This window comes from Cynocephalus volans, chromosome 6, assembly GCF_027409185.1.
Source record: "Cynocephalus volans isolate mCynVol1 chromosome 6, mCynVol1.pri, whole genome shotgun sequence".
NCBI lineage: Eukaryota > Metazoa > Chordata > Mammalia > Dermoptera > Cynocephalidae > Cynocephalus > Cynocephalus volans.
In genome coordinates this window covers 128,379,568-128,392,048 of record NC_084465.1, presented here as the reverse complement: position 1 = coordinate 128,392,048, position 12,481 = coordinate 128,379,568, and the positions used below count along the sequence as shown (strand labels likewise).

Genomic DNA, 12,481 nt, shown 5'->3' with positions numbered 1-12,481 from the left:
TTTTATCTCCCTTCAGTCCAAACACAATCTGGGATTTTTTACAGGTCTCTTTTGATTATACATGTGGACCAGTGCTTGCAGATTGTCCTCTGGTGTCAGCAGGGAACACGTGGATGCCCGTTCACTGTGGATTGGTGCTTTCAGGAACCTGCTCATGCCCCACGGGGGGGACCCACTAGGCCTCTTGCTCCTCAGCCAGGCCCCTCATGTACTCCTTGCTTTTCTTCTCTCAGGCACCATTGGTTTTCCTACGGGCTTCCCACCCATAGTTGCTGTGTAGGGACCTCAGCCTCCCTCCCCCCATCTTCTCTGCACATAAGCCCTTTTCCTAGTCCAGGAACATAAAGACAAATGACAGTGAGGACTTGTTGGCAACTAGCCCCAGAGACCTGATGGAACAAATGTCAGACATTTAGTCCCTCACCAATCAGACCTGTACCCCCAATTGTATTCATCTCCACGGAAACTCTTCTCAACGTGTGTAATCATGAATTCTATATGCCTATGTTAAGAGATCTCCAAGAAAGACATTTGCACAGTCTCCTGGGGTCACAAATTAACAAATTAATTTGGGGGGCATCAAGACTCCCAGTAGCGTGTTGTCTTCATCCACTTTCTGCTGCTATAACAGAATACCTGATACTGAGCAATTTATAATGAACAGAAACTTTTTTGGCTCGGTTCTGGAAGCTGGGAAGATCAAGATCGAGGGGCTGCATCTGGTGAGGGCCTTCTTGCTGTATCATCCTATAGCAGAAGGTGGAAGGGTGAGAGAGAGAGAGGAAGGAGGGAGGCCAAACTAGGGACACACCCCTGCGAAAGCTAACACACGCCCACAACATCAGTAATCCACTCCTGAAGGTCCCACCTCTCAACACTGTTGCATTGGAGATTAAGTTTCCAAAGGATGAACTTTGGGGGGCACATTCAAACCACAGCAGGTGCTTTGGGGTTACTTGTCTGGAGCAGGCAGGCCTCCTTCCAGCATATGAGGCCACTAGAGGGAGCTTTGCAGACAGGAACGTGGCTTCCTGGGGTATCCAGTCCGTTTTGTTCAGGACAACTCAGTTGGAAAGGGTGTTGGGGGGTAGGTGGTGACCAGCCTTGTCCATCCGCCTGTACTGGAAGCATCTACAGCCCTTCTTAGTTACGATCACACGATCTCAGGTTTGGGAGGGACCCTCAAGAGGATGTAGTCCAACCCCTCACTTGATCCCCCTTGTCTTCAGGGCAGTTCAGGCCTTCAGACAAACTTGGATTACATGTTTTCTGCCTCTCTGGGCTTCCTCTGATCTTTCTGGAATGTGCTTACTCTGTTCTCTGGATTGTGCTCTTGGACAGAGCTTGACTAGGTTTCTGTAAATCTTTAGCAATAAACATGGTGTGTAGAAAGCTCAGCTCCAGCCTCTCGCATTCGCTCTCCTGTGTGGGCCTCCCCTCCCTCTCCTCTGGAGTCTTCTGCAGATGCAGAGCTGTGGGGGTGACCAGCCCATTGCAAGGAGGGCAACTCAAGGGTTAAAGGAGGTGGTGGCTGCAGCCCACAGCCCCAGCTCCTGCCCGGGTCCCTCTGGGGTGAGGGGTGGGAGGCCATCCAGGCAGTTCTGCTGCAGCTGGGAATGGGGCAAGTGTGAGTGTCTGGCCTGCCTCCCTGCAGCGAGGCCTTACAAGGTCATAAGGAGCTTCTAGTTGCTGAGCTGAGGGGTGGAGGGTGAGAAACTCAAACAACTATTTTTAAAGCAGAATATCCATCACGATGGGAAAAAGTCCCAGCACGGGAGCCAAGCTGGTCCCTCTTGAGGCCCTTCGCACACTATTTAAGGATCCCTAAAAATCCCAGCAGCTAAACCCACAGCAATCTCTGCCCAGCACCCCCTGCCCCATGTCCCTCCCCAGCCAGTGGCGAGCTCAGGTGAGCACAGGTGACTGTTTCCAGGTGATTGTTTCCCACGCGGGCCTTAGAGTTGAGCTCAGCCATGGACCTTCGGACCTTCCCAGGTCCAGACACTTTGACTAGGGAGGATGATGCTGCGAAGCCTGTGTGATGCCTGCACCAGGGTGTGTGGGCTCTATGGGGAAGGAAGGGCAAGGGGCACAGGTGTGGCCAGCCCCTCGGGCCCCCCCCACAGCTGCTGAGCGCTTGTGGCTGTAGCTTGTCCACCAGGCAGCTCCGAACTCCCTGCACTTCGTCCTCTCCAGTATTATCTAACTTAGGTTCTCAAGGATGGCCTGTGTCACTCTCACGTCCTGTGTAGTCACTAACAGAATTAGACTCCTCTCTCTCTCTTCTCTGTCTCTCTCTACCTTCCACTATTTCTTTTTCTACCCATTCCTCCCCACATCTCTATCTCTGCCTCTCTCTCATTTGTTTACTAATACAACAGATATTTACTCGAAGTCTGCAATGTACAAAATACCATGTTGGGAGGGTGGGGAGGGCAAGGGGAGCTGTTTTGAGGAGCTCCCTATCCAGTGTGGCAGATCGGCAACTCATTCGCCATTCATTCATTCAGGAAACACGTATCAAGCATCTCTTATGTCCCGGGCACCGCTGGATATTAAATACAGAATGACAAAATAGAAAACGTGCCTGCACTCAGAAGCATAGACTTGAGATGGACAGATGCGTCAATGCATGAATGGAGAATGACTTTCTCTTTATCAGTGTTGTGAAGGAAAAGAACCGGGGCCATGCTTCAGACAACAGTGGAGGCGGGTGGGGAGGCAAGGAAGGGCTCTCTGGGGAGATCAGGTGCAAACCCAGGAGTACGGGAGGGGAAGGGACCAGCCACCGTGCAGACAGTGAGGAAGGGTGCTCCGGGAAAGGGCACAGCAGGTGCAGAGGTCCTGAGGTGGGGAAGCACGTGGGTATGAGCACCAAGTGAGCAGGACCAGGGCGTGCAGCCATCACCTGTCTGCACAGGTGAGTTAGGAACGGCTGCACTGAGGAGGGGACATGCCAGGTGGCTCCTGAAGGACAAACTGTAGTTCAGTGGAGAGAGAAGAGAGGGAAGGAGGGAGCAGTTTGTGCAGCAGGAGGTGCGTTTAGGGAAGTTGGGTGTGTGGGGAAGGGAGACTGTGGAGTCGACAGCGGGGGTGTGCAGCAGAAAACACAGCTAGAAAGATGGATTGGGACTGTTTATTTTATGGAGGATGTTGTATCCAAAAAGAAGTTAAATTTTATTTTGCGGGCAGTGAGGATCCATCGAAGGTTTTTAGCAGAGGAAGGTTGAAAAATCTAACTCGGGCAGCAATGTGCGGACACACATGCTAGGTCCTTCCGAAAGTGCAAGCCCTCTGTCACTGCAATTCCACGTGTGGGAATTTACCTAAGGAAATAGTAATGGACACAGAGATGTGTGGAGAATGAGCTTCATAGCAGTGCTGCTTAAATATTCAAAAATATTAAAGTGTGGTGTATGCATGTAGTAGAATAGTGTGCTACTGTTAAAATGATGGGGGAAACATTTATCAACTGACATGAAAACTGTATACAATATAGTAAGTAAGAACTTCACAGCATGATATACACATTATACGATCTCATTTTCTTAAAAGTCACATGCAAACACACATGCATGGGCATTTCTTGAACATATTCCAGCATCTTAATGGTGGTTGTCTCTAGGTGGGTGGATTATGTGAGTTTTATGTTTTTCTTCTGATCTTTTACAAAATGAATAATATTATTTTGTATTAAGAAAAAAATACAAAAGAAGAAAAAACCACTCAGATTATGGTCACAGGGATTTTAAGAAGAGGAGCTGGAATTCCAGGATGGGTGCTGAAGGATATGCGGGGAAAGGATGGGACAGAGAGAAGATTCAACATGACATCCAGCTTTCTGACTTGGACCCCTGGCTGGCTGAATTTTCTATCCGCTGGGATGGAGAGCAGCCGAGGAGAAACAGGTTTGAGTAGGAGGATAAAGAGGCCAGTTTGCAGCATGTTGGTACAGGCGGGAAGAAATGGTTGGCAGGTTGGTCTGGATCTACTGTGAGGTGTGAGCTGCAGAGTCGAGCCTGGAGCTCCGTTGGACCGTGATGGGTAGTCGGTGCCGTGGGGTGGGTGACCTCACCTGGGGAAGCGTGCGGCGTGAGAGCTGAGCCGAGAAGTAGGCCGAGGGCAGGAACGCGGGACTCTTGCATTGAAGGGTGGGTCGTCAGAGGCAGGAGGTCCAGGGTGGTGCTGGAGAAGCCAGACAACAAGAGCTTCGAGAAGGAGGGACCAACCGTCTTGGTTGAATTCCTCACATACTCTTTGCAATGTCTTCCACTTAGTGCTGGCACATTTTGGGTGTGGATTCTGTTTATTTTCACAGAAGACTTGGGCACATTTCCTGGTGGGTGGGGGTGTGTGCATCAGGGTTGGGAGAGGACAGGAAACTGCTGCCAGGGAGTCCCCGCTGTGAACACTAGAGAGTGGCCCAGCACTGGAAGAAGAGCCAGTGAACATAAGCTCTCCCATCACCATTCTCTTTGGGAGGAATTTGGAAGTGAGGGGAGCAACCTCTGCAGGATGAGAAGACGGACGTACTGAGACACAGTCACTGTTCTCATCCCAGGGTGGGTGCAGAATTCATGCAGTGCTTTCTGCAAGGAAATTAATATAGGAGATGAATCCATTAATTGCTGCTAGAAATGAAGTGAAAGAAACAAAGAAATAAACAGAGCCCATCAACATGCAGGGGCCTGGAAGGGATCCCAAAATGAGCTGTGCATTAGGAGAGTGATAATTCCGAGCGTTCTCAGCTCCAGCCATCTTGGGGCTGCAGATTCCGCTGCTGTTGGTGCAAGTGTTGGCCCTGGAGCCAGGCTCCCATGGGGCATGATGCTTCTGCCCACCATGCCTCAGTTGCCTCATCTGTAAAATGGGAGTACTAAAGTCACTTTACCTGAGTGGGTTGTGAGGATGAAATGAGTCATCACCTCAACATGGGAAAAGCATTTGCACTCAGCATAAGACTTGGGGAGCAGAAAACTCCCAGGAAATGCTGTCAGTGTGGTCGTTATTATCATCATCATCGTCATCATCCTTCTAAGGATGTCATTAAACTCCACTGCTTTCTCAACCTGGGAATGAAGAAATGGTGGGAAGTTGAGGAACACCAGTTGAGCAAGGATTGACTGGTAGATTATTAGGGGAAAGGCCTCAGGCTTGTGCAGGAAAGAATGTAATGTAATGTACAGATTGAGAAGTAGATGCATCAGAATAGTTTTCTAAGGTGGGTTTTGAGGTTCTTATGAAATTCAAGAGTCGGACGATGGGATAGTAGAGTGAGTGGCTGGACGCATGATTGAAAGACAAGACTGAGGAGAAAGAGGGAAAGTTCAGAAGGGAAAAGGTAAAAAAAAACAGCGGTTGTTTTTTCACATAGAAAGGTGGTTGACGTAACACTGTCTGCATCTGGGGAATGTAGCAGAGGCAAAGAGTCATAAAATCTGGGGGAAAGACCCATGAAACATTCTCAGAAGGATCATATGCTTGTAGTTACTTAGCACACATCACTCTGAAAACTGCTACCCCAGACTTAACTGTTTCTCTTAAACTCTACCGGCAAATAATAGCACACACCTTCTACTGTATGCCTGGCCCATTCTGAGAGTGCTTTTCATCTAGTACCTGATTTAATCCTCATGACAGCCTGAGGAGAGAGGCACTATTGCCTGATTCACAGATGGGTGACGTGGGTGCGGCGAGATAGAGAGGTGGTAAGCGGTGGAGGTTCCTGCACAGCAGGGAGTGAGTGAGGGACAGCGCCCGGGGCAGACAGCCTTGCCCTGGGGTGTCTGTGTAAAAGCCATCCAGGGACGTTCTCATGGCAATTACTAATGAAAGTCCCTGACCTTCCGCGCTGAGTCTCCTTGAATGTCTACCAATGATGCTTTTTAGGGAAGACAGTGTTTTCTTTTTTTTTAAACAAAAATTTCTCTATTCATAGTCAATTGTTTTCTGACAATTTTTATTGCAACTTTGTTTTCTCATGATAGCTGGTGGATTATCATAGAAACTTTTGTCCAGGTTCCTAGAGTTTTTCTGTTTTCAGTTTTACATGGTTTCCTTCTTTTCATGAGTCACATCTGACTTAAATGCACAGCTTTTACACAGTCCTAAGCCCCCATATTTACCTCTTTGCTTTCCCAAACCATCTCACTTTCTGGCTTTTTTTCAGAATGCCCTCCCTAGCCTTTCAAACCATCCAATCCTATTAAGCCTCATATGTATAAATTCCTCTTTCTCTGTAAAGCCTTCTCATATCACTCCAGCCCACCATAATTTCATAATCTTTTAAATTCTATGACATTTATTAGTTAGACCTTCAGTAATTTATTAAATGTTCATTCATTCATTCATTACACCTTTGTGTAGCACCTTCTGTATGTCACTGGGTGATATGAAGATGAAAGAACTTAGAATCTAGTAAGGAAAAAAGACATAAAACAAGTCATCATCACTGTGTGATATGCACTGTATACTATGTTCCCAGTAAGGACACACTGCCCAATGTGTATAGAAGCCAGTGGCACTAGTTTTTGAGAAAAGAAAAGGCTTTATTGCTAGGTCAACCTGCAAGGAGATGGGAGGTGAGGCTCAAATCCTTCTCCTTGAGCTAGGCAGGGTCTGGGCATGTTTTAAGGGGTCAGAAAGCAAGGAAGTTTCTCACTGGCAGAGTTTGATTGGTCAATGCACTGTATCTTCCTTATTGTAGGACCTCCTGCTTTGGAATTCGTTCCGATGGCTATGTTTCTAGGTATTTGGTTCCACTGGTGGGGAATGCCATACCTGTAGTGCTCAAGGTCATGACCTTCCTCCCCTGTGCATACTCTGTGGGCTTCCTGCAGAATATGCTGGTACCAAGAAGTGAGACCTGTTGAAACCAGTTATGCAGTTTCAATAGGAGTACATTGAGGACAATGCCAGCCTAAAGGAGAAAATGATCAGCTCCCTTCAGAGAAGTTAGAAAAAGTTTAAAAATAGAGAATTTAGTACTTGTAGCTGGGTCTTGAAGAATGACTAGGGGCTTGTTGGGTGAAAGATGGGGAGTAAGAATTGGGAAGACAATTCCAGGTCAATTGTGAAGATATGAAGCCAGATACACCACGGCTGGTAACAGCATGTGACATTTCATATACTAAGTACTTATTCATGTCTTGTATACAGTTGTAACATTTTGATGCCATTTTTTTCAGCTAGGTGGCAAGTTCCTTGACATTTAGCCAAGTGCATACTGCTTTATGTAGTAGACACTAATTTGTTTTTTTTTTTTTTTTAACTTTTATTTTGTTGATATACATTGTGGTTGATTATTGTTGCCCCTTACCAAAACCTCCCTCCCTCCTCCCTCTCCTTCCTCCCCCCAACAATGTCCTTTCTGTTTGCTTGTCGTATCAACTTCAAGTAATTGTGGTTGTTATATCTTCTTCCCCCTCCCCGCGGTTTTTTTTTTGTGTGTGTGTGTGTGTGAATTTATATATTAATTTTTAGCTCCCACCTGACTCATTTCACTTAATATAATTCTCTCAAGGTCCATCCATGTTGTTGCAAATGGCAGTATTTCATTCGTTTTTATAGCTGAGTAGTATTCCATTGTGTAGATGTACCACATTTTCCGTATCCACTCATCTGATGATGGACATTTGGGCTGGTTCCAACTCTTGGCTATTGTAAAGAGTGCTGCGATGAACATTGGGGAACAGGTATACCTTCAACTTGATGATTTCCATTCCTCTGGGTATATTCCCAGCAGTGGGATAGCTGGGTCGTATGGTAGATCTATCTGCAATTGTTTGAGGAACCTCCATACCATTTTCCATAGAGGCCGCACCATTTTGCAGTCCCACCAACAATGTATGAGAGTTCCCTTTTCTCCACAACCTCGCCAGCATTTATCGTTCAGAGTCTTTTGGATTTTAGCCATCCTAACTGGGGTTAGGTGGTATCTCAGTGTGGTTTTGATTTGCATTTCCCGGATGCTGAGAGTAGACACTAGTTTGAACACTGGGATTGTTCCTGGGCAGTTTCCAAGCCAGGGGACAAGTGAACTAATGGGATCGGATGTGACCAATGTCGGTTTTGTGTTTTCCTAGACCAAGGATGCCCTCTTCACTATTCTCCATGACCTCCGACCCCAGGACCGGTTCAGTATCATTGGATTTTCCAACCGGATCAAAGTGTGGAAGGACCACTTGATATCAGTCACTCCTGACAATATCAGAGATGGCAAAGTCTACATTCACCACATGTCACCCACTGGAGGTAAAAATGATTCCTTCTTTTCACGTTAGCTTTGGCATGATAATAGACAAATTTTCTGCCAAGAGACAAAGATTTGAAAGCTGCAGCTGATTACAGGAAAGGAGGTAACAGGTGAGAGTTTTCCCAGAAGTTTATGTTTCTCTGAACGCCAAATCTGTGAATTCTCCTCTCCCAGTCTCCAAACTAAGTTGGTCAAGTTACGGGGGAAGTGCCTGATAGCTGTTTGGAGGTTTTCGTGGTTTATCTCAAAGATCCTGAACAAGGAAGCTGTTTTTGTACATTGTTCTCAGGTGGAGAATTAAAGCCACATGGATGATCCAGTGTTTTTTGTGCTTGAATATTGTCACCTCACGTAGAGGCAGGTGGAACTGCCCTGCTAAACAGGTTATCCCCTTGGCTAGGCTGCAGTACAGTGAAGCATGAACCAGGTGGCCTGGGAGGTGCTGCAGATGTGAAATGTGATGGGGGTGAGGTGGGCTCTGTCCTGGGTGTGCTGCCCAGGTGAGTGTGCAGAATGTTAAGAGAGGAGAGAAAAGATCATAAAGAGTTCTAAGAGGATCAGAGCATCAGAACAGTGTGTTACCCACCTGTGCTAGGTGTGAGTTCCTTCAGCTCAGGACCCGAGTCTTACTCTTGCTGTTACCTGCGTCACTAGTGCAGCAGACCCATAAGAGGTGCTCAGTGTTTAGTGGAATTGAACCTCACCCGGCCACCTTTCTTAAAGGCACTTTCCAGAGACACCATCTCCCGGAGTTGCCATCTCAGTTAATTCTGCTTTGGTCATCTGGAAACATAAACACTTCAGTCTTTTCCCATCTGGGATTTTCCATCTTTCATATATTCATTATTTCCTATCCAAGACAAAACCCCAGTTTCCCAAATGAACTTCATTGGGAATTTGACCTTGCTTGGCTGGTCTTTTGATTTACAGTGGAATTTTCTACCAGTCTCCCAAACAATGTAATGTAGGAACTGTTTTATTGGTTGATGGGAGAAATAACACATTAGATTTAATATTATGGTGATGACTGATGGCAGGAAGATGACAAGACTGTAAAGTCCTTGAGGGAAGAGACTGCTCAGCATCTATGTGTAGCTCCTGGTTCCTGACATCAGAGCAGGCTCAATGAATATTTGTTAAATTGAATTTATTTTGCTGGTGCTGCTTGCTCTTAGAATGATGTGTATGTGTGTGTGTGACAGCCTTAGAAAACAGCTGATTTATGTATTATGTCCTTTTGGAATCCAGACCTTAGAAACCCTGTTGGTTTCCTTTCTTTTTTCTCGATGCTTCATTGCCCTGACCTCTGCAGGTGAATGGAAAATTAATCTGCTCCTTTCCAAGAAGTGTCAGTCAGAATTGGGAGCAATGATCCTGAAACCAGACTGCCTGGATTTGAATCCAGCTCCACCACCTACCAGCCATTTAACCTCCATATGCCTCAGCTTCCTCATCTGTAAAATAGGGATAACAATGGAGTTGTTATTAGGATGAAATGAGCTAAAATATTTGAAGTGCCTAGAATGGTCCTGGAATGTAGGAAGTCCTCTTTAAGTGTCAGATATGGCCATTATTTTTAATCACTTGAGTAGTCCCTCTTGCTGGTGGATGTGAGTCCTTTGGTGACTCCTCATGAGCTCTCATGGATAGTTGGGGCAATTCTAGAGGACTCCCCCTGGGGAGAGCGCCTCACTGTTGTCAAGTGGGCGGGAGACGCCCCAGCATAACACAGGCTTGATTCCAAGCCCTGCAGTGCCTGCGGTGTCTGTGTGGTATCAGGAAAGCCAAATCCATCCCTCGCCTTGGCTCTCCTTGGCTTTAAATTGGAATGAGGGATTTGGCACCCTTGCTAAGTGCTAGATTAAAGAGAAAACAAACTCCTGCCAGTTGGTCCAGGCCCACACATCCAGAGGCAGCAGGAAATTAGACTGGGCACTAGGAAAAGCAAATTAATGATCCTAAAGAAGTGTTAAGTACTGTTTCAGCTGTACCTTTCCCTTACGTTTGGACTCTGTGGGCATCTCAGCAAGAATTAGGAATGTGTTTGTCATAGACATAGGCTTATCTATTGTTTTAGCCAGAAAGTCCAGGACACATAAGGCAATGGGGGAAATTATCTGGTTCTCTCAAATGGGGTAAATTTTGCAGGTAGATAAAAATCACTCTATGGCTGCTCAGCTCAGTTGGTAGGAGCAGGGTACTGACAACACCAAGGTCCAGGGTTCGATCCTTGTACTGGCCAGCTGCCACCAAAAATAAAATAAAATAAAATAAAAATTCACTTTAGTCAGGGCTATGGATACTATGGTAACAGAACTCTATAAATTTACTAAAAATAATGAATTGGACACTTAGCATTGGGTCCACTTTTGAATTGGGTGACTTTTTGGTATGTATATTTTACACTAAAAAACAGCAGTGAAAGAAACAGGTGTCCAGGCTACAGTAAGAACTGCCTGTTTTCTGGGTCACAGTGGAACAACGGAAGCTCAGTTGAATGAGATTCTTAGCCGATCCAGGAACCTCATTTTAGCTGGCGGTTTCAACCTTAACCAATCACCCACCCATCTCTGCATCTACCAGGCCAACACTGCAGACACCGGCCCACATATTTAATCAGACCTGCTGTGGACAAGTGTCTCTAAAGGAGAAATGGCATGGTCAGGGGGTGTAGACTTTGATGCCTCCTCCCTTTGTGGGGTCTGCTGAGCAGAGGTAACCCCAGAGGGGCAGGAGGCAAGGAAAGGAGAGACAATCAGCGCCATCCAGGCCTGGACAGCGTTGAAGCTGGCTGGGAGGGTCTCTGGTCACCCCCGACCCCAACCTCCTCATTCTGTGTGCCTTTCTTCCCTCTGGGACTCTTTCTACCTCCAAATTCCTGCACCCAACACTCTCCTGCTCTTTTCAAAGCTGTTTTCAGAAAAGGGTATAGAAACCATTCATGGTGAGGCAGTGAAGGTTTCTAAGCTAAGGTAGTAGTATCAGAAACCTTTGGGAGAAGGTTTTTACAGTGGGATAATCCCATGTCACTTACTTAGCTGGAGTCCCCTGTTTGAGCAGGGGGCTTCTTTTCCCACACGTCTCCCTCCTGCAAGTGCGTGACCGGTGGGGAGCCGCCGCAGCCATGAGTGCACATTCAGGGCCAGAGGTGAGTGCCAGGGCCTGAGTTGTCCTGTGTTGTTGTCCTCCAGGCACAGACATCGATGGGGCCCTCCAGAGGGCCATCGCGCTGCTCAACAACTACGTGGCCCACAATGACATTGAGGACCGGAGCGTGTCCCTCATCATCTTCCTGACAGATGGGAAACCCACCGTCGGGGAGACCCACACCCCCAAGATTATCAACAACACCAGGGAGGCCGCCCGAGGTCAAGTCTGCATCTTCACCATCGGCATTGGGAATGACGTGGATTTCAAGCTGCTGGAGAAACTGTCGCTGGAGAACTGTGGACTCACACGGCGCGTTCACGAGGAGGAGGACGCAGGCTCACAGCTCATCGGGTCTGTTATCTGTCTTCTCCAGCACAGTGAGAGGCTTTCAAGGGGGTTGAAGGTTGGATTCAGTGAGAAACCCAGAGATGAGGATGTTTTGTGGAAATAAATGATTATAACTCACATCTGCTGGAAATAATGATTATAACTCATTGCACAGGGAGACGTCATAATGGGATTGGAAACCAGGCAGATGAGGGTTCAAAGTCTGGTCCTGCTTTGTGACTTTAGGCAAGATGTTAAGATTGTCTGTGCCTTAGTTTCCTCATCTATGAAATGAGGGTTATGGTCAATTGACAGAATTTAATGAGAGAACCTATGTAAAGTAATGGTACAACAGCTGTCATACATTAGGTATTCAATGAGCTCTTGTGGTTATAATCGCCTTCTTGGTACTTACAATTGCACTTTCTGGGATGTTTACTCTTATTCTACACTATGAGGGAGGTAGAGGAATCAGTGTTATCTCCATTCTGAGTGTTGGTTAAATGATCGTAGTTCTATTTTGAAGCAAATGACCAGTTAAAACTGGTGAATAATGAGATTTTTGTTTTGAGGTGGAGAAGAAACCGGAATTTAGGCCTTCTAACACAGAGGAAGCTTCCCTCAGATGTCATGTGGCCAAACACCATGTATGACTTTGCTGTTGATTCAATGAAGTGCCAACTCCTGGTTTAGCATTAAATGCTTTAATCTGAATTATGACATGTATTATAAGTACTTAAATGGAAAAGT

The 12,481-nt window shown here is 46.5% G+C and overlaps 1 protein-coding gene across 1 annotated transcript in view; it reads left to right on the top strand.

The window, feature by feature from the left end:
• ITIH5 (inter-alpha-trypsin inhibitor heavy chain 5) overlaps positions 1 to 12,481 on the top strand; it is an 88,998-nt gene that overhangs the window by 61,920 nt on the left and 14,597 nt on the right. Inside the window, exons 8-9 of the mRNA XM_063100702.1 lie at positions 8,085 to 8,253; positions 11,446 to 11,755. Of these exons, the coding sequence (XP_062956772.1) occupies positions 8,085 to 8,253; positions 11,446 to 11,755 (479 nt within the window). The remainder of the gene's footprint in view (positions 1 to 8,084; positions 8,254 to 11,445; positions 11,756 to 12,481) is intronic.